Consider the following 22,130-nt stretch of genomic DNA (forward strand, 5'->3'; position numbering starts at 1 on the left):
ATATCTCAATTGAAATCTTTACCCCACGAAAATCAAATGCGAAGAGACACTGATTGATCGAAATTGATCGATTCTATTTTAGAATTCGCAGCGTTACGTGATTCTATCATCGACCATCGCACACTAACAATAAAAGATGATTCTGGAAAGAAATTCATATTTTTCATGTCATCCTGCAAGATGTCCCTAAATTGTTATGCTGGAAACTAATGTCAACACACTCTGTTCACTTAACGTGATTCTGCTGGTCAATCTTTATAGCAGTTTTGCTCTCTTATCAGCTCAGGTAATCTTCAGTCAGTAGTGTATTGAAAATTTAACGTCAGTCACAAGTTGTGCGGAAGTCGCTTTCTTGGAAGCTTGATTTTATCAACTTGACCCGGTAAAGCTAACCGAAAAAGTACTGAGAAAAGAAAATCTTCGTCCAACAAAACATTTATTTTCAGAGTAGAGTTTGTTGTTCGAATATTTTCTTAATAAGGTAACAAAAAATCGCACAAAATCAACTACACAGTACAGATATTTTTAGAGTAACGAAAGACTCGTTGAGATAAATTCAGTTCAAGTAATAAAATGCATTCGCCACTTGCAAAAAAATATTTGTTGGGTTCAAAAGACCCAAGTTTCTTTCAAGGTAGGAATTATAATCATATAATATAATCATGGTATTTTAATAGTGGTTACATCAAAACTAGGAGTGTTTCTCTCAAGAGATAATAAAATTCATTAACGTACTGCAACTGGTCACATATTTATACAGCCGTGGCTAGATCAGTCACATTTTTATCGGATATTGTCTAGGACTCGGAAAACAACTAACGTATCTGATGGAATTGCAATGATAATAATGATCAAGGTCTTTCTTGTTTGTTCATTGTTGAGAAAAATTGGCTCTGCAAAACCGTGCACGATAGTACGATAAAATAACGGCACTAACTGTGTTCTTCCTTTCGACATAAAAATTTCGTATAGTTCACAACATGTTTGTGGTGAAACTTTAACCGAGTTTTTACTCGCAAAAAAAAAAAAAAAAATGTTTTGCAATCGTCGTGAATCGGGTGAATGAATGAACAATTAATTTATAAGTCACGAAACTGAGGAATTGATACAGAAAATATAGGTCCTTAGTTTTCGATACCGGATGGAAACTTTATATGATATCATTATTTCGGTCTGTTCGAATTGAACTTTTCTGCCGGATATTGACAATCGTGATTGGCATCCAATTGAGTTTGCTACAGTTTCGCCTAAAACAAACAAAAGGAGAAGTTATGAGTTTGAAGACTGCAAAAGTTGTTACCTGAGAACGGAGAATTTTTTAACCATCACACGTCGATTTTACTCACATTTACATGGATAGCGAGTACACCGTCTTCCTCGGAGTTTAATATCTCGATGTAAGCGGTACCGTCGCTGTTCACGGTTATAATTTTTCCTGTACATCTACCGTCCTTCAAGCTACCGGATATTACGTCACAATAGGTACCAGCCGGAAGGCCAGTCTGGAGGGTCTGCTTCAAGTCCTGCCTGTCCAAATTGAATGCAACGAAACCGGCACTTCCGCGAGAAAATGCAATTTGATTGTTGTTATTGTCCCACCAGTTCCTTACTCCAGTACCCTTGACCGCATTACGGAATCCAACCATGTTGTAGATCTGTCGCCAACGGTGCTCACAGATCCATCCGTTTCCGCAGGTATCATCAGAATTGATCATCGGTGAGGTTATGTTGCCATTGGAGTCGGCGGGTGGACCGGCGTCACTGTTGTCGAACGCAAACGAGCTCATGATTCTGGTGATTCCGTAAGGGTAGGCTAACATAAAGGCAGTTGCCATCTGTAATCAAATTAATGAACGTAACTGGTAGATCAGAGTCTTCGAATGCATTTCAGGACTACAAATTCCTGTCTGTCCCGTCAGCTCCGTGATATTTGAAAGCTCACCTTGTACGGTTTGGAGGTTTTGTGCGTGAGAATACTTCCACCACCACCGTGACCACGCTGGTTGTCATGATTGTCGATGAACACTAGAGCATCACTGGATGTGAGGAGACCCCAAGCTTCACCCCAGCTGGTCAGCCACTTAAGAGCGTTGTTTCCCCTGAAGCAGCAATCCAGTTCCAAACCATACTTGAATTCAGTAATTCTACCAATGCCTGTGTACTCCGACACATTGGTCGCTTCATGTCCCAGATAAATGACCTCCTGATAGATGAAGGGGCGACTATTCGGCGCGAAGCCCTGGTCTGTATTGAGATTCTTAAGGCGGTTGACGATGATTTTCAAATCTCTCGGCCACATGTGCTTTGCCGCGTCGATACTGTTAGTAAAAAAAGAAAGTAATGACCTTGATAGATGACTCGTGGTAGGCATCGTGGGTCGATAATGAAATCTGTAGTTCTTGTGTGTTAAGAAACTGCATGCCAGAATATCTGCAAGAGTTCAGAAGCTTACCGGAAACCAGCTACGCCAATATCTATGAGGTGGTTCATGTACTCCACGATCTTTTCGCGGACCCATTCTGTTGCGTGGTTGAGATCCGCAAGGCCAACTAATTTGCAGTTCCGGACGTTAGCAGCATCATTGTAGTTCGTGACGACGCAGTCCGCATGGAAGTCGGCCGAATTGTAGGGAACCGCGGGCCACGATTGATTAGAGTAGAAGACCTGGGATCCAGCAGTGCCATATGACCCATCCTCTGCAATCGAGGACATGTGGTTGATGACGGCATCAACATAGATCCTGACACCCGCGTTGTTGCAGCGTGTCACCATGTTCCTAAAAGCTGCTTCGTCACCGGATCTGGTAACCAGCTTATAAGAAACCGGCTGGTAGCGTTCCCACCAAGGCCTGTTTTTTATTACCAAGTTTTCGTTCGGGGGCGAGACCTGTGAAACGAAAAGTTTCTTTGGTGTTGTTCGCAACGCATTTATGGCGAACCGTTCGGTACCAGAAATCCAACCTGGACACCTCCGTATCCTTTCAGTGCGAGGAATCTTTCGCATTCATCGGCAATATCGCTCCACTTCCACTCGAAGAGATGCACGATGACATCGCGACCGTTTGAGAAATGAGGATTTTTAGTTGCAACCGCAAATGCGGCCAAAGACAGTAACGTCAGGCTCAACTGCATTGCGATAACTGAATTACAGAACGAAGAAACTTGGTACTCATATTTTACTTGACGTTATTCCCAACTCGTTGACAGTTCTAGGTTTTTAATTCAGTCGTAACTACGGCGTGATATCTTCTCAATTATCTGACCCTGAAATAATAAAAAGTAGGGGTCAGTGCCAATGATAAATCGTAAGTAATCGTGTTCTTCATGTATAATCAGAGGGCAGTAGCGTACCATAAATTTTCACTACTAGCTAGTGTGTGCCTCTGTGAGTATTCCAATGCATAGCAGCCGAAGTGAAATACAATAACGTATTCTTGAAAAAGTATTATAGCATCACTAAAATTGAACAGACTGAACGTTTCTGTAATCTAAAACGTGCTTTTCGCATTCTAAGAATATCGGAAAATGTTTTTTCCGCAAAATGGCAACCATCCTTTTCAGGATTCTCGCGAGTGTACAAAAGAAAACAAACTCGTTCGATCGTATTCCGAAGATTTGTATCAACATTAATTCTCCAATCGATCTGTGAAGTGTTTTTTCATCTTACCTGCTGACGTTATCTCTAGTTAGTATAATTATCATGTTATGGCAAGTCGACGTCGGCCGTCAAAACAAGTTTCGCCGAAGGCGATTTTCACTCGACTTTCCCACGATATAAATTAACGCGTAGACACGAAGATTAGATTTTAGCTCTTTGAAGTGAACTATTCTTATTTCGTGTGAGTTGTAAGTAGGGCTGCGAATACAGGCTATACAATCTGTGCCGACCGTATCATCAGTTGCTCCATCTATAGACAATTCACAAAAATTAACCATAGCGCGGGAAGCGTTAAGTAGTATAGTACATATGATGAAACCATATTGAATTTCATTTACTCTGCAATTACCATAACTCTCTGACGAATGAAATTAAACAAGAAAAATTGTGTCGCATGTAACGTCATGCAAAACTTAGACAAAGGTATTTTTCGAAAGATGGGAAATGTACTGTCCATATGTATGTGTGTGAACATATACATATATATATATATATATGTGTGTATATTCACACACCGATATATATATTTCTTGTTTAATTGGAAGGATGGAATAAATTTTCCCAAATGTGATATGTACGAGAAGTATGATTGTATGATATTAGATATATATTCGTAACTTTATTTCGACTGATTTGGCTACAGTATATCACAACATTATAGAGATCGAACTTCAGATAGAGATATTCCATTTGGCAAATTCCAAATAGCAGCAATATACACGAGTATATTTTCACTCGACCACAGTGATTATACACAACAATTTTGACGTTAAATATAAATTATCTTCGCAGTTGGAGGAAACATTTAAACAATCGTGCCGTCGAGACGTTCACACTGCGGCAAATTTTATCTATAAGTATATCGTAATTATAATGCACACAAAAGCCAAGAAAATCAAGCAATTGTGAGAACTAGTGCCAATTTCTTGTCACCTCGTTAACTTTCACTTTTCTGCCCAGCGTGTTACTACCTAACTGCACGTCACACCGAATACGAATTTTCCCTGCAGTATTCGTACGTAAACAATGCGTGTATGTATATATATATACGTATATTTCTTCGTTATGATATGCACAGAAAAATTTCATCCCAATACTTGTGTAACTATAAAACAATCCAACAATATGGCTTTCGCCGGCCGATAACAATGGAATAGTTAATAAGCGTCAGGTAGTAATGAGTATTGCTGGCATAAAAACTCTATAGATGTGCATATGATTAACAATATGATATACTCTTGTTCTTTTTTTTTCAATCTTACATAGCAAGTACAATACATTGGAAATTAAAACAAAGGGTCAGATCGTATGACTCGTTTGCGGTAATTGTTTACAGCATAATTGTATCAATGTCTTATTGATACAATTATGCTTAATAATTAAATTATAATTACTTATGTCTTTGCAATACGGCCGTTGAGTAGGTACAATAGTAAGGTGAGTTGATACGATTACTCATTTTCCCCAAACTCATTCCAACAATATTTGCAAAATTAAAATCTGCGCCCAATTCGGTCACAGAAGAGCGAATAGTCGGGAAAAGAAATGACTTGTTGCTCTGAGAAAGAGTTACCCAAAATTATGACAATGTAATTCAATTCTTTTTTTATGGCCGCGACAAAGGTTCGAAAATTCGTAAGATTATTTATGCGGAATTGAATTGTTGAACGATATTTTTTTGTCTTGCCGAAAAGACATAATACGATGAAATTATTGGCACTCATAAATTAAAAGCAAAATTATACATCGCTGCACGCAAGGCTATACAATAGTACGACAATACAGTTATTCACATTTACAAACATATCATTGACACTTATGCGCATTTTTATGTAACATATTGAAAACATGTTACACACATTGATAAAAATTTGATTATGAAACATTCGTGGCCATATAATTTTTCATCCAGTCGTCCCGTCATATCGACAAAATAACAAAAAAATCTGTAAAAGTAATTTTTTTTCTGTATTTTTAACTTAATTACTAATCAGTAAAAACTGATAACAACAATAATAATTCGCGGTCGTCGACCATGCAAGAGTTTTTCAATTTTTCACATCAAAATCCAATGTTCCAGGTACGTGAACATACAGGCAATCAACAAGCAACGCGACAGTCACAAGGTATTAGTCGTATTTTAAACGAAATTTATATATATATATATATATATGTATATGAGTAAAAAAGCGGTTCGAGTTATCCTTGTTCTTTGACTGTATAGTTTGCGTACGCTGTTAGAAATGTCGCAGAAGCTGAGCCGGCATTTTTGATACGTTAGGCGTACACACATATCTATATGTGTATACCTGGACGTGTTTTGAGGGTATTTCATTTTTCGGTACATACGATTAGATAAATTCGCGGTGAATTTTCAATCGCAGTGCCGGCATATTACAAGCTGTCTGGACTGATGATTAATTGAAAGGGGTAAAAAAAAAAAAAAAGTTTCACCGTCTAGAGTGAGAATTTTGAGGTAATTCGTTTTGAAAAATATGTATCTATTAGGCATTATGTATAATATAATGCTTACATGAAGTATATAAGTGATATCAGTTCGCGACCGTTATTCTTCCCCCCCCCCTCCCCCCCCCCCCCTCTCTTCATTCGTATTAACGCGGGTGAAAAAATGAAATAAAAAATATATCAATTACTACGATAAAGCGCAGTAATCATTATTAAAACATTATATTTTTAAATATAATGTCCGTATAACACTCGTATTTTAAATCCACGGAAAAACGGGACAATAATTTTTTTTTTTGTTTTTATCTTCTTTCTTTGTTTAATATTAAATACATAACAATGATAGTATTTGCTTATATTTACGTAACTTCTTTTAGATATATAAATAACCCCTATATAATGTGGATAAGATATTTGCAGGGTAGCAACTAACCTGACGACGCATAATGGATGTTTCGATCGGTCGATTTGTTTATACCACAGTATTATGGAAACTCGAAACTATTTTTATTTCTGGTTGTAAGAATGCCTGGCAACTTCGATTCTCTATCGTATCCGATATGCAATCTTGGCGATTTTATCGATGTTTACTGATCGAAATGACTTCGTCATAGGGGGCAAAAGTCAGCACCGATCTCGCAAGCACCTTTTATCAGTTGAGTCTCCCACCGATCACTCGATTGAGGGAAAATCTCGCAAGATCAACTAATGCCAAATTTATCGTAATCGAAACGTCCATCAGCGCTGTAACACAACTTGCAGTATTTTTCGAATAACAACTTGACAACAGGTGATATAACAGCCAACCACCAGCCATGGCAGAATTTAAAGATGCATGAGACGTACGGATTATCGTCAAAAATATTAATCTGAGATTTAAAAAAAGTTTTAAGTATGATTGATTGAGTTCAATTGTATCGAAACAACTTCTTTCCCTTAAAATATACATGGAATCAAATTAAACACCGAATATGTAGTTATGGATCAATTCACAAGAATTATAAAATTCCAGCATCTTGTTCTATACTTGCAGGATACAAAGTACATTTCGTTTTCTGAATAGATTTTTTTATAAATTGCCAGTAAGTCATTGTTCGAAAACTTGAAAACAAAACTGACATTATTTTTAATTGTAATTCGTCGGTTCAAAATTGACATCCATGTTTATCAACGGGGTATAATTGTTTTGGCAATTAAATCGTTATCGTTTACAACATTTCTGTTTGTACCGGGCGTCTAATGCATCATTATAAGTCACGTGTTGACGGAACGATGACAAATAGTTTTGGGGATAATCGACAGGACTCGGGGTGGAAAACTTGTGCATGCATCGGAGGAAGGCGGGGCTCCTGCCGGTTTTCTATAAATCATGAAAAACACGCAGTATGACGTATCTTTGCTGTTACACAACTTGGTGTATTACAAGTTAATGAATATAGTTTTTAATATTAATTATCAATTGAACTTTATGGCGAAGTTCAGTCTGTATGGGGAGGGGGGTTACCACACCCCCTGAGGCTAAGATGAGAAGAAAAAAAAAAAAAAAAAGAAATCTTCAGGATCACAGTTAGTGCGCTTCGGGCGAGGGTTGATTAACTCGCGAAAATTCACACGACAAGGATGCATGGAAATGTTTGATCGATAGATCTCGATTTCACAACGCTGATTAATATTACAGATCGCATGATCATTAAGTCAATACGGCTTTCTGGGATATACATATATACACGAGTCATTTTCGCAATCGAAGGAGAACACGTAATGTGGTTTCGTTCAATTTTTTATATTCGCCGGCTTCTCGTTACTTTTTTTTTTTTTCCTTTTTTTTGTAAGGTAAATGATTGATGCACGCTTTTAATATTCTCTAACTGATTACGCATCGATTCGTCGATACTTGTTACACATATTCATGAGGATTCTAAACACGCGAAATGATTCAATCGCGATATTTTTAATTTCTTTCTCATCACGTAAATGATGGGAGAACAACAGCTACTGTGACTTTGTTGTAGTATCAAATATATAATTTAAAACGTCACTACCATTACGAGGTATTATTTATCGCTCGATTGATGGATATGTTATAATTGTATTATTTATAATTTTGTATATCAATATACTCTATGTATATTGACTACGTGTGTATGTATAATATGTATTCAAACCTGCCAATGTCCCCGTGAATAAATCAAATTGAGCATTTATTTATGACAGAATATTAATTGATTTTTTTATTACGCTATTTTATCGCTATTCGAGAAACCCATAAATATTCAGCGGACAGGGACAAACAGGACAATTGTTCAATGGAAGATTTTTTTCTGGAGATTGTATCGAAATTAAAAACTGTACTAGTTATCTGAAACTTCGACGCGAAGCGTGACAAAAAATTCTTATATTTTGAGCTACGCTTTTATCTGCCGTTTCTCACATTTCCTGGTGAAATTTTTCTAACTCAGCCTGAAGAGTGCACGAAATTTGCAGTAAAAAAACCCCGATAAATTCAAATATCGCAGAGCACAAGGTATTTTGCCGTGAATATAATCATGATGATTCTGAGCGTAAAACGAATCTGTTTTCTTTGAATTGCATATGCTCATTGTATACCGGCTAAAATTACTCCACCAGGAAATTGAGGCTCTACGGATAATTGCATATTGAAAAAACTCGACCCCCTAAAATGGAAAGAAGTAGAAATGAACCGGAAGTTTTCGGGAGTAAAAAAAACTAAAATAAAAATACTCAACTCTGACATTGGACTAGCTGCAGAGTTATTGTGCTGTTAAGAAGGTTTGTGAGCCAAAAGTCGATACCTTTTATTAGATCCATTAAGAGATTTTTGTACGTTGAGTATTTATCAAAGTATTATATTTGAAAGCTGAGAAAGTCTGTTTAAAGACACAAGAGTAAAAGATAATCGAAGGATAAACGATAGCTTAGATATCAATGTTTTCTACAAAATCCCGTTAAAACAGTTAATAATCAGGCGGATTTATTGGATTTCAATTTACGATCACTTATTTTATTCGAATGACTACTTTTCAAGTCAATGAAACAGATTTTTGTTTCTTTCCAATAGTCAATTGAATATTCCAATCGGTTCATCATAATCAATATCGATGAATCTGCAAAAAACAGTAGTTTGAATAGTATAAACCATTGTTGAGTGTAATCAAACGGATCTGCTAGATTTTTAAAGCACTTTGAAGAGATTTGAACGAAGCATCGATATCTAAGTTTCTGTTTATAATCCCATTACAGCTTCTTGATAAATAATAACTTGATAAATACTCAATGTACACTATCTCAAAATATAGAAAGACCAGAAAATAAAAAGGTCACAATATTGAATTTTCTGAGATTTGAAAATCTATTTGACAGAGTTTCAAAATGTAGAGTTGAAGTGAAATGAGAAAGTGAAGATGCAGGAAGGTTGAAGTATAGAAAGGCGAAGCATAAAAAGGTAAGACTGAACAGGAATTGGTGTAGCAAGTTAGAAATAAGAAACGTCAGGATTCTGAAGTTTCATATTTTGGTTTACTATGCTTAGATTTTCTACATTTTGAAGCTACACGAAATAGATTTTCGCGTCTGTCAAAATTCGATACTGCAACAATTCCATCTTCTGATCTCTCCACATTGCCACTCTCGCGTTAATTGGCAAAAAGTATCAATTTTCATGCAACTGAAGTTCCGAGCGTTCATCTCAACCAACAAAGATACAGGCTTACGTACCAAGCATGTTTCTATGCATAAAATTCCCCACCACCTGGAACTTGAAGCACGAAAAATTACAATTAGTCCCTTCAATCGGGTTGCAATTGTTTGAGAATTTTTCTCAACAATGGAACAGGGTTGACGTCTCAAATCTTCGTTTAAATGAATTTTCGAAACTGCAGACACATCAATTTCCATCCAACCAAACCTCCTCAATTTAGATACCGCGAAATTCCTGTCCTGCACGTGAAGACGAGGATCGACTAACAAGGAAGGTATTCCAAGTCGACCTTTCCGATTTGATTTTAATTGCAATTTGTTATAGTAGACTAAAAAATAAGGTACACGTATTTTGTTTCATCTGCCACATTTGACACTTTAAACCACCCTGCAAAGTAAGGCATGTCAAGCGGCGATTTGGCAGTTTCACCCGGAAGAGGATAATATCCTTCAATCAATCCAACTGCACTGAGAAAAATTTCATTTTTTATAGCAACTAGAAAAATTCAGTAAAACAGGTATCGTTAAAAAAACTGTTTGAATATTGTTGGAATTAGGAAAAACGAGGTACTCGTAACCATTTTGCGCCATTGTCGATCCTTTTTTGGTAACTGCAACGCAAAATCAGCTTGTTCGGTTTACTCTACGTTTTTAGTTAAATAAGGCTTTAACGTGAATTTATTGTTGCACGAGCATTAAATTTTCGCAATAGTTACAAGAAAATATAGCAACAGTGATCGTAATGAGAAAGAATAGTAACGGATACCAGACTTCCCGGTAACAGCTAGAAAACTAATTTTCATTTTCTACCTAGAACTATATTTTTCGATTGCGATAAAAAATGAAAATAGTTAAGGACCGAACGGTAACCGGAACTAAAAATTTCTCTCAGTGTGGGAAAGTTTTCTCATGACGAGAAATGTAGAATGTAATTTTCTATCTCAAAAAAAAAAAAAATGCTAAATCGCCTCTTGACGTGCCTTACTTTGGAGAAGGTTATCTCACCCCCTTAAAGCGTATAATGGCGGACGAAAAAGAATACGTGTCGCTTAGTGTTCAGTCCACCGTAACGTTTGAGAAAAGAAATGAAATCGGAGATATCGACCTGGGATATCTTCCTTGTAATTGTAGGTGATTAAAACTTGTGCGTCTTGTAGAGCCAAACAAGGTCTGCCCGGCCCTCCTGCCTAAGGACAAAGCGGATGTAGAGGCCGCCCAAGTCAGCGGCCGCGGGGTCGCCGCCGACATCCTCTCGCGGAACAATTAAGGGGGATTCGCGTTCTGGAAAAGGCATCGGGACGTTCGAAGCGGCCGCAGCTGGGGCGGCCGCGGCTGTAGGTTAGTTGCTACCCGAGTTTTGTTTCTGGTCCGAACCGACGTCACTTCCGCTTGAGCTCAGGGTCGTGTTGCTGCCGTAAGGGTCGAGCGAGGACTGCACCGACATACTCCTACCCTGACGCCTCACTCTGTGTGGGGAGAGTTTCCCGGGGTCGACACTGGTTGGGTCTGCCTGCAACAACCCTTTAGTCAAGTGCCGTACCCTCCCGCTTCCTCGCTTCGGGGAGGCGCGACCCGTTTCCAAACGATCGACACCTCGCAGAGTCAAGACACGCACCTGATAGGCCAATGCGTTCATGATTATGTTGTCGGGCACAAGACCCAGCGGGTGAACCTCCCGCATCAGTACGTTCGCCGGTATTTTTTGGAACTGTATGTAGACCAGGAAGTTACCGATCACGTCCTTCAGCGGGGTGTTCTGGTTGCTGTCGAAGTACTTCTTGCTCCACATCAGCGCGGCCTGCGGTTTAAAATGGACTCGTTTAATTTCAACGATACGCGAGAGAGGGACGTTGACCGTTTACCTGAAACTTGGTGAACTCTTCGGCGACGAGTTCTTCCCTGGCCAGTATCAACCGGACCACGTGCTGAGGCAGGAGGGTGAACGAGCCCAGATTTAACACCTCGTTCCCGTGCTTGTCGACGAACTCCAGGACCTTTTACACAGGCCAATGAGAAGTGCCGTTAGCGCTGAACCATTTGACATTGCAGAGATGATTTTATCACCAGAGAAAGGGTTAGCTCTACGGTTCAACCGACCTTTTGCACCAGCGATTTCGTACATTTGTACTGAATGTACCGCTCCGCCGAAGCCAAAAGGGCGCAGACCGTGTCGACCGTTATGCAGCACTGAACGAAACCGGCGCAAGCTCTCCTGAGCTCGTCAAGTCCGTAGTAATCGGCAGCGTTCATCACGCCTGGGAGAAAAGAATGGGGAAAAATTAGTGATTACAGAGGTTCGTCGTTGACCTATTGATTGGGAAAAACTGACCCAGCAGAGTTCTCGGTTGAAGAGTGACGCATCCGGTGTGGATGTACTCGATGAGCTGGCGAAACACGTCGGGTTCGAACTCCTCTATGATCAGAGTGTGATGCTGGTTCGACTGTGGCTGCGATGAAGAAATACTGTCATTAGCGGGTTCGAGCGTTGTCCGATTCAAGGTATGAAATTCGGTACGATCAGTAGCATAAATAATATGCTGATGCAAGTACGTTAGCTATAAGTGTAACAGAATCGAAAGAGAGAGTCCATGCTGAGCGACTGTAGAAGAGAAGATATTGCTGGTGATGTTTTTGTGCGGAACAAGCGATAGTGGTTAATTATGGAGTACCTGATCGTCAAACAATGAACGAACGTATAGCCGTGCTTTACGCCCCGCAGTCTTTTCTCAAATAACTTTCACAATAACGACAGTCACGAACAGTGTAGCGAGTTGCGGTACGACTGCGGTGAAATAATTTAACAAACAACCAAAGCTCACTATAATCAATCCTGGTGCAAGCACACTATCCATACATTAAAAGTAAGAGCACATTGCAACAGGCACGAACCAAGTCGGGGTGAGAATTCGACAATTGGTGTTGGTAGAGAAAATTATTTAGTGATCAGTTCAAGCCAGCGTAAATTTTGCCTATGTAGGTATATCAGTTCCGATTATTTGTTCCTTTGTTCGTTGGCCGTTAATCGATGCGAAATTAAAACAAATTTTACACTGACTTTGCCCGGTACTGAAGATACTTGGGACCGATGCTACCTAACTCGGTTATGCTTGACTCTATCATCTACCATACATGTATGCATGTAAGTACGTGTGTGAAAATATAAAGGCATACTTCAGCTCCTACTAGATGACTAATTGATAGGAGTTTTATGATTAAATAGGTGATTAAAGTACCTCTTGAATGGGGGCCAGCTGCTGCGCGAAGCCTGATCGCTACACGACACATAACAAATACACACTTACTATTGCTATTTTGAATTTGTAACACCGAAGCCCGTGTTGCGGCTAACAATTTACGCCAACCGCGGTTTACGCAACACCGTCGTCAACAACGGGTAGGGTCGTATTTCATGAGCTATTAGTTTCATTTCACGTTCAAAAAATCAACCCTCAACTCGGCTGTGATTTCTTTTTTCTTTTACCTTGTGGTTTTCGTTTTATCTTTTTTTCTCTCCAGTGGTCAAATTCGAATATTTTCAAGGTGTGGAATAGTTTCGTTTTACACATATACACAGAATGCGGTGTTGATAAAATATATCGATAATCAGGTGAATCAGGGATGAAAAAAAAAAAAAAAAACGGGGCTGATCCGTTCTTCCGTATCATACGCAAACGAACCGTTGTTAATGTTTACTGTTTCTGTATAAAATTTACTGCACAATAATGTATTACACGAGTACGTGTAGAGGTAAGTGATGTCACTCAAAGCGAAAAAATCGTTCATTCGAAGCCTTGCAGCATTCTTGTATTGAGCCTAAGCACAATTGTATGTTACAGTGTTATGCGTGTCTGCCTAATCATTCGTCAAATATCAAAATATAGATCTTTATCAATCCGTTTCACCGTATAATCTGCGCTCCCGAGTTTATACTCTCGGCCTTTGCACACTTGGGCCACAATATCGGCGAATTCTTACGAAGCGGAGATGTTAGTATTTTTGGTTATACCTGTTGAGTGGCGTTCTGGAGATTGAGCAGTGGCTCCGAGCTTCGTTTCAGGAAGAGACGTATCTTGTTCTCCTTGGGTGGTGGGTCCTTTTTGCGCTGTGGGCTGGGCGCCTGGTAAAGCATCTTGTGAAAGACCCTGAAACAGATAATGCCAATGGCGTTGGAATACGCATCGGAGTCCATTTCCGGGGCGGGTTCGACGCGGTTTTTCACCTGCTACGAGCCGCCAGGACTGCCTTGACCGCGCAGACCGGCTCCCGGGTGTCACCGACGAGGAAGGTCACGTCGCAAAGCTCGGGCATGCTTGCCAGGAACTTCATGTCCTCGGCAAGTCCGCTCTTGTTCTCAAAGGTCGAGTAGTCCGGTTCGTCCAGCAGCGAGTCCATCGCGCCTATCATTCCAAGGCCACGGCCGAGGCCGAGGCCCGATCCCGACGCCTCAGGCATGGACCCAGAGCTCTCCTGGGACCGTAATTTTTACACCTCATAGATAAGGACCCTGGCCATTTGACACCGGAGCTTCTCGTTAATTACCTGTTGCTGGAGTCCCGGTGCCCGCTCGCCCACCGGGCTGTTTTTCCCTCGAAAAAACACTTTACCTCACTTCACTAATTGCGGCAAATTCTCGTTACGCATATTATACGCTTTGTGGACCTCGGTGCCTTTTTATTCACACCCCAGACTCCGAGGGAAGAAGACCGCGGCACGAACCTGCCTGTGCAACAGTTTGTCATGTATGATATATAAGTTCAAGTTGGAATGATTGTAGCGTCGGGAAATCTGAACGCCTGTATAAAGGTTCTTCGTTATTGCAGAAACATGCGGTATTGTAATATGCTTATCAACCCGTCGGTTCGAAAGTTGTTCTAATCCAACAGCTATGCATCAGGAATTCTGAGTTCAATCGAAATTCGTGATAATATCACGGTGTTGCAGTTTTTATTTTCAACAATTTCAATTCAATACACAAACAGCGTGGCGTACTTGCCTGTGTCTTGACAAGAAAAAAAAAAAAAAAGAAAATCAAAACCCGAAGGAAGTTATGCAGATTAAGGAGAGGTGGCGAAAAGCTGTATTACGCAACATGTCACGTTACCTGTCGTCTTCAAGTTTGCGCGTCACTGATTACCCTGCGAAGGGGCATAATATTAATTGCACACCCGTAAAACGCGTGTAACGAATGATTTTCAACGGATTGAATAACCTGGATGCAAGGTTGAAAACTCGTGATCGACAATTCTGTGCGCGAAACTAGCTGGGCATGAACCTGCGTGTGATAAAATGAAGTTTGTTTATCCTGATGTGCGCTAGTGCCGATGAGTTATCTAGGCAGAGGGTCTACCTATGAATGAATACCGTATCTGAACTACGGAACGGCGTTTCTATCGGTGCACTTCTTACCCTATAGACTCGCCTCTCCACACTCTGCGGCCAACCTTCATCACCGGCGCCTGCGCCGCGACGCCGTCGAGCCTGCGCCCATCCGACTCTCGGTTGTTTATTGAAGAACTTTTAATTCGAGATAAAAATTATCCCCTCGGGAACAAAGGTAAAGAAGAGAAAAAAAAAGAAAGAAGGAAAAAACAGTGAAAAAAAAAAGAAAAAATTACACCAGGCGTCAGCACGGCCTGGAAATTTTTCATCGCAGCTATTTAATCACGGTGTAATCATCCCTCGCGTATATTGATTAAACCGCGGATCATAAGGACAAGGTATAAAATGACCGTTCGTTAGAAACGATCGTCACTTTCAATTATTTACTCGACGAAATAATTTCAGCCGCACAAATTCTCAATCGCTGAAGCTTAAACCTTAGGAAATTGGTTTCTGCTATGCGGAATTCCAGCCGGACGATAATGAATAATTATCGACGAAACCGCCGGGCTCAGTTCCGCGACTCGGTGGTAAATTCGCCGAAGGTCTTGTGAAATCGAGTTTGTTCGGGGGTTGAGACCCTGGCCGGTAGCGTAAGATACAACGTCCTCGAGGTTCAAGCGTAAGTATGTGTGCCGTCTACACGCAAGGTGGAACCAAGTTCCAGGAGCTCTGACTTGCTGGGGGCGTTATTGAATGGGGAACGGAAGAGGGTGGGATGACCGCCACACACTTACAGGTCTACGTGCAAAGGGTGACCCAGAATCCGGTGACATTGACGCGCCCTAAACTGGGTCACCCAGGGAGCGTCGTTGACGTCACGACCGTGCGGTTTCTCCCTGGGCGAGACGAGCCCTCGACGACGAGGTGTTCCCATTATATACGACAATATTCATCCTTTATCTTACTCTTCTCTCGAAATTTTCAATCACGTTATTGCGCTCTTATCGGTATACCTGGCTATGCTCGTTTTATCAAGACTTGAAAGATTCTCATCGGATTTCTAATAACATTATCAGATTATAAGACTCGCGTATTTTCAGCGGTATAATAATCCGATTATCATCTGGATTGATTGAAATCACGTTTCACTTTGTTTCATCTGGCACGCGCAGGCGCGTGTAATAGATTACGACCCGTTTTACGCTCCTCCCCCACCCCTGAGAGATTTCGCATTCGATACTTGTTTGATACATTTGGGTACGTCTGAACTCGAATGCCAGAAATCCGATCCACCGCAGTCATTCATATTTCCACGCAAACTTTTTATCTCCCTCAAGCTCGCTGTCTGCCTCTTTCTAGAGAGATCAATACTCGCTGCCTGCAACAAGTAGCTGCATATTTTCATCTACATGTTATACATTATACGAAGGTGCGTGTAACACCTGTCCGCAAACGTTGCAGGCTGTTGGTAATTTTTTACACCGTATCTGCCTCGCGTCCTTAGAGAATAACCAGTGAACCGATAAATGCCGATCAATGGAATTAGAGCGGAAAACATGGAAAAGTAAAAATGATCGAGCAAGTGACTGTAGGAATAAAGGAGTCATCATTCACGATTCGCCATAATATATAAATATATATATGTATACAAATCAGATAATACACGAACCGTATTTAGTAATAAATGTAGTTTTTCATCCGGTGTCAATTTGACGTGACAAAGGAATTTTCCTTGCCTTGATGATGTCCAATCAATTTTCCCGAAACGATCGGCTAACGACCTCCGTTTGGTTGCCATTTTGCTCCGCCTCCCCAATTTGTCAAATCTGATATTTTCAACGACAGATAACGGGTCATTACGACGTAAAAAATTCATATCAGTTGATAGTGTCGGGGATTTCGGGGAGTGGAGCTGCCTTCCTGAAGGGTAATTTGAACACCGAGAGCGCCGGCGTGAGAATAACGAGCGGCGCAGCCGCTTAGCGCTCGTTTTCGTACATAGCACAAAGCTCTGACGAATCGGTAGAGGCTGCAGGTTTAATAGATACAATCTTTGATTAAACGGTGCGTGCTGTAGTTTTGCTCGCGAATTTTACGGCGGAATATTGAATGTAGTCACCACGGACGAGAAGACGACGAGCTGCGTCCAGAGCATTATTACTCCGAGTTGCGAATTGATCACTTGCGCCGAACACACCCCTCAGAGGATGGAGGTGCGGTAAGGGCGATCCCTACCTTGCCGAGGGAGCTCAAATATGTTACCTCGATAAGACATTGAATTCAAAAAGAATCGAATACGGTTCACTATATTCATAAGAAATCCGGTGAATAACGATGAATATTCGAACGAATTCCGGCTGATGCGCAATCTGCAGTTGTATAATTAACCCTGAAAATCGATGGTAAAAACGCGCGCTACTGTTACCACAGTCATTGGAAGTATTTTAATATACACGTCATCGTTTCCCGGCAGATGATAAGGTGAAACGTCAATGGTGTCGGAGAAGGAGAAATTTTCATTACGGTTTCCCGGAGCCGTGTAAAACTTTTGAAAATTGCGACGACGAGCTTGTTTCAATTCTGCCAAGGCTGTGCGACTAGCCAAGCCATTGATCTTTCCGAATTCAACCGTCGGTAGGTAGAAAACGCAGTCTAAAGTCGTGAGGCGACAGGAAAACTCACGCAACATGGCGGCGGCCATGGATTATGCTGCGTTTATCGGTTTTAGCTACTAATTTCTCAAAACCGGAATGATTCTGCGGCATTGAAGATTCGAAACGGAAGTTGGGGATTCAGTGAATATATACGGTGAAGAGGTTATGTCGCGTAAACGACGGGATAACGAGATAGGGTTATAGTAACATAAAACAACATCCATTTATTAAACACAAATGCTTGCATAATATTATCGTCATTGAAATATTATATAATATTTATGTAATTTATGTACACGAAATAAGGCACGGTTGATATTACGTTATGATTATAGCGCGATCCACGTCGGCTTTTCACGCGAAGAGGGTTGCAATTTTTTTTTCAATCATATGCTGATCTTATTTGTACGTTACGCGGTGTTAACAGCACACTCGATATACACCTGATGATGATGATGATGATGATGATGATGATACAAGTATCACGTGTCGGCATATGTCACGCCAATAATTTTCGTAATAGTATAATTATAATTATTCCTATGTAATGATATTATTACTATTATTATTACGATATGTTACATCTTCATTAAAGAGTAGAAAATGTTGTAGTATAAATTTACTCGTTCGTTCTTCTTCGCGCACTTTCTACACCGTCCGCCAACTATAGTAATTGTCTATATGTATATAATATTTAAACGACGCACGCCGATTTTTATTAATTATATAAGTATTAGGTCTACTCCTAATTCATTGGTTATTATTCTCGTTAGTATTTTTACGTTAAAAACAGATGACACATATGTATATATTTATATGCACTGGTTGTATGGATATAATACATTTCATCGCGACGAAGCACTCTATATATATATATACAATATATATATATATATAGTCATACAAACGTATGTCTAATAACGATGTTTAATTATCATGAAAATTCCTGTTCAACTTGAATACACGTTATTACTGTAGTATGTATCATTAAGTAATCACCGCTCGCACTGGTACGACAATACTTCCATGAAGCGCTTACGTAATTAATCATTATCACTATTATCATACACCGCATATGTATATTTATATAATTTACCTTTGCATATTGTTATAATGCAATATTTTACACAGTAATGCATTCGTTTATTCATTTATAAATCGATTCGGATGTTCCGCGAGATCAATGCATCGCGTATACACCAGATACTCAATTTTTTTTTCGTCAATTTCAATCACCTATCGCGTTACACGCCAAACGAGAATAACTCTCTATTATACCTATATGTCGTATCTCGTCGGTACCGTGAATTATAGCTAGAAATTTGCAGTGGCACTATTTTAAAAATATTATTTATTCAACTGTTGTTTTTATATAGAGATTTTTTTCTCTCTCTCAATTACAAATGCTAAACTGCAGACAAGAGACGCTGTACATCGATATTGATCAAATTTCCAGATCATCTTCTCTTATTTTATGCTCTCTTTTTATCCCGTTGAACCGGAACCGTTTCAACGTCAGCAGATACAAAGCGATCGATCGTTACTCGTTAATCGCTTCTGGTTCCACTCATCGAATTATAATCGTATAATCTCTATTACTCGAATATGCCTATATATAATATAACACTATTATTAGAATTTTATCGTAATTTGTCTATGATTTAAATGGTAGAATTAATTAGGCATATGCGTATATATATATCTTACAATTACAATGTACAAAAAACTTATAAACCTGGAATGTATATTTTATCACTTTTTTCTTGTGGTTTTTTTTTTTTTTGCGACAGTTTTTCTGATTTACGCCAAGAAAAAGATCAATCCACTCGAGCGTGGATAAATTACGCAAAATTTCACTTTTCACATTTTCATTATAATCTGAATTGAACTGTCCAATGGAATCTTCTTTTACACACCAGTTTATATTCTTTTGTTTCATGTCGTCATCAATTTCTTATATTTCCAGTTATGTATAAATGCAATATTACAATATTCATAATTTCTTGCCTTCTCTCCCTGGAATGCAAAAGTTTCTCAACTCGAAAAAACAAAAAAAAGAAAAATGCCATAATAACGAAAACTTGAACGGAGATTAACGGAGAAGAAGGAGAAGAAGAAGAAGAAGAAGAAGAAGAACTGAAATTGAATACAGTGCGATACGAGATAATTTCGAAGCCTACATATACGAATATACATTCTGATATGGTACATTGAACTTTTTGCACAACGACACGTTACAGCCATATTTGTCTCTGCGATCGAGATACTTAGCCTTATTATACAGAATGATTGGTAAAGATTTGCACAACGATATAACAGCAGCGAGTGGTGACGATCACTTCGTCATGATATGAAACCTAGATACGTAAACCGCATTTTCAACAGAGTAATTGTATTTTTTATTTGTATAAATTTTTATCTTTTATCTCATTTCATCGCTTCGCCTTATATAGCTCTCCGTTATCAATGAGAGGCAAATTTCTTTTTGAGAATATGACAATACGATTTGCTCATTCCGGCATTCATTACAGATATGTATTTAAATTCATACGTGCGTCGGTTACGGTACAAAGAATTTTTCTTCTTTCTTTATCAGAGGCTGTTTTTCGTTTCGTATGTTTAACCGTTCTTTCAAACAAGGATCCCCAGCAAAAACTACACAGACGAAAGAATGAGCAAGTAAGCACAGACGGGACACGCGTTTTGATACCTTAGAGATTCGCTGATATGCATATATGTGCATAATAAAAACGATCGATATTATATACGGACGATTTAATTAACGCGTGGCGGCATGGCCTCACAACAGTCTGCGTGTATATACTGAATATATATATATGTCTGTATACATGTAAATATAGCAATAGTTGAGCTCGCGGAATGCAGTAATATTGGAAGACGCAGACAGGGTGTTTCAACACGCGGGAATTCGATTTTATACTTTATACACGTATTGTGAATTGGCCTGAAAATTATACCGTTCGAAGCTGCGAAAGGATCGATAACGAATATATTACATTTATTACGCAGGTACGCGGTGCGCTGGTGAAAATCGTTTTCCAGCCAATTTCGATATTACACTTAACGAATAGCTGACGATGGAAATAGTTGATCACAAATCGTATCAATAAGCTTAGTTTTCGACTCTGCGTAAGAGCTTCGTTTCATGTTCGTTGCCGGAAATTTTTTTTTTCTTTCCTAATTGCGTACCGTTTCGATTATCATTATAATTATTGCTTTCGGAAGATAATAAAACAAATAAAAAAATAATATAAAAAGAAGGAAAAGAAATCGTCTCAATTTCCCCCGAGGGATCGTTGCCGTGCAATTAATTTTCTCACTCCTCGTTTTTCTTTCGCTTCGCGTATCAAGGCCTGATATTTCTCCATTCTTGTATGTATAATTCGTGTTATCGTAACGTAAATCAACAATTTATACGCAAAAAAAAAGGAAAAAAAAAACGTTTCTTCTCTCCTCTCAGATCGGCTTCGAATCGAAATATCGACAGAGCAAGGACGCATTGGTACATTACATATAATGTGTCTCGTTAAAAAAGGACGAGGTCCAGACTTTCGATGGTATAACGATACGGTAAAACTATACATGTATGTATACCATATCCGCTTTGAAAGATTGAAAAATCTTCAAACAGCTTTACGCGTACACTGATCTTCATTCGAGCTTTTATCTCGCCGGGTAATATTTTATACCGTATTACATCCTATATTTACATACACACATGCAGATACGTTCGAGAGATAGAAAGGGAGAGAGAAAGAAAACGAGAGGGAGAGAGCGAAAGATGAAGCGCGAGTATGATCGGAAAATCGGATCCGTCATAGCGGTTGATCAATCCTCGACTCCGTCCTCATTCTTCGACGTGGTAAAATCATCGTTTCACCGGGGTTTTTCACCATTGCGAACGAACGAATCGTCCTTGTGGAAGAGGCAGGCAGTGAAGGGTAGCTCGGTCGTCGCCTATCATCCGAATCGCGTCCTCGCAACGGAATATCGCTGCCCACCGATCCAAAAGCCCTCGGAACGATGCCGAAGCTGCGGCTGAAGGCGGCTCAGCTGGTATTCGGAAACGGGCCGGTATCACAGCTTCGAAGGGTCGTAATTTTCGAAGGACCATCTCTGCCTCGGTGCCGACATCGAGCATTCCTCCATAAGGAGCCGCTGCTTGCTTTCGGTGATCGCTAGGCATTTGTCGCTGCTTCCGTGCCTGATCTGCTTCGTCTGGAATTTGTTTTTTTTTTTTTTTTTTTTTTTTTTAATTTAGAAACGTTGCAATGTAACGCTATCGCGGATATC

At 39.6% G+C, this 22,130-nt stretch overlaps 3 protein-coding genes across 11 annotated transcripts in view; all 3 read right to left on the reverse strand.

The window, feature by feature from the left end:
• Positions 1-652: 652 nt before the first annotated feature.
• On the reverse strand, positions 653-3,934 carry LOC107219801 (alpha-amylase). 3 transcript variants are annotated; one of them, XM_015658143.2, is made up of 6 exons: positions 3,667-3,889; positions 2,949-3,263; positions 2,453-2,886; positions 1,943-2,318; positions 1,347-1,835; positions 653-1,247 (listed from the first exon to the last, which is right to left on the reverse strand). In XM_015658143.2, exons 2-6 carry the CDS (start codon positions 3,129-3,131, stop codon positions 1,236-1,238), a joined length of 1,494 nt encoding a protein of 497 aa, XP_015513629.2. In that variant the 5' UTR covers positions 3,132-3,263; positions 3,667-3,889; the 3' UTR covers positions 653-1,235. The 3 variants fall into 3 exon arrangements, with proteins under 3 accessions (XP_015513629.2, XP_046594467.1, XP_015513630.2); XM_046738511.1 differs by lacking the exon at positions 3,667-3,889 and adding an exon at positions 3,351-3,491; XM_015658144.2 differs by lacking the exon at positions 653-1,247 and having other exon boundaries at positions 1,326-1,835; positions 2,961-3,263; positions 3,667-3,934.
• Positions 3,935-10,628: 6,694 nt separating this feature from the next.
• Positions 10,629-15,247, reverse strand: LOC107219800 (serine-enriched protein). 4 transcript variants are annotated; one of them, XM_015658139.2, is made up of 10 exons: positions 14,942-15,247; positions 14,380-14,556; positions 14,060-14,307; positions 13,847-13,982; positions 13,074-13,112; positions 12,170-12,287; positions 11,938-12,095; positions 11,703-11,834; positions 11,456-11,638; positions 10,629-11,350 (listed from the first exon to the last, which is right to left on the reverse strand). In XM_015658139.2, the coding sequence occupies exons 3-10, from the start codon at positions 14,290-14,292 to the stop codon at positions 11,180-11,182; spliced, it is 1,170 nt and encodes a 389-aa protein (XP_015513625.1). In that variant the 5' UTR covers positions 14,293-14,307; positions 14,380-14,556; positions 14,942-15,247; the 3' UTR covers positions 10,629-11,179. The 4 variants fall into 4 exon arrangements, with proteins under 4 accessions (XP_015513625.1, XP_015513624.1, XP_015513626.1 ...); XM_015658138.2 differs by having other exon boundaries at positions 14,380-14,560; XM_015658141.2 differs by having other exon boundaries at positions 11,184-11,346; positions 14,380-14,560.
• A 2,773-nt stretch (positions 15,248-18,020) lies between these two features.
• LOC107219802 (putative polypeptide N-acetylgalactosaminyltransferase 9) overlaps positions 18,021-22,130 on the reverse strand; it is a 195,960-nt gene continuing 191,850 nt past the window's right edge. For all 4 annotated transcript variants that reach the window (XM_015658146.2, XM_046736699.1, XM_015658145.2 and 1 more), the window contains one exon: positions 18,021-22,055. In XM_015658146.2, the coding sequence (XP_015513632.1) occupies positions 21,915-22,055 (141 nt within the window). In that variant the 3' untranslated portion in view covers positions 18,021-21,914. The remainder of the gene's footprint in view (positions 22,056-22,130) is intronic.

This window comes from Neodiprion lecontei, chromosome 4 (assembly GCF_021901455.1).
Source record: "Neodiprion lecontei isolate iyNeoLeco1 chromosome 4, iyNeoLeco1.1, whole genome shotgun sequence".
NCBI classification, from domain to species: Eukaryota; Metazoa; Arthropoda; class Insecta; order Hymenoptera; family Diprionidae; genus Neodiprion; species Neodiprion lecontei.

Excerpts from the sequence above, each read along its gene's own strand:
- LOC107219801 (XM_015658143.2), bottom strand. The coding sequence starts at position 3,131 with ATGCAGTTGAGCCTGACGTTACTGTCTTTGGCCGCATTTGCGGTTGCA. Across the intron at positions 2,319-2,452 it reads ATTGGCGTAGCTGGTTTCCG|TATCGACGCGGCAAAGCACA; the intron begins GTAAGCTTCTGA and ends TTTTACTAACAG. Across the intron at positions 1,836-1,942 it reads AAACCTCCAAACCGTACAAG|ATGGCAACTGCCTTTATGTT; the intron begins GTGAGCTTTCAA and ends ATTTGATTACAG.
- LOC107219800 (XM_015658139.2), bottom strand. The coding sequence starts at position 14,292 with ATGCCTGAGGCGTCGGGATCGGGCCTCGGCCTCGGCCGTGGCCTTGGA. Across the intron at positions 13,983-14,059 it reads GTCCTGGCGGCTCGTAGCAG|GGTCTTTCACAAGATGCTTT; the intron begins GTGAAAAACCGC and ends TATCTGTTTCAG. Across the intron at positions 13,113-13,846 it reads TCCAGAACGCCACTCAACAG|CGATCAGGCTTCGCGCAGCA; the intron begins GTATAACCAAAA and ends TGTGTCGTGTAG.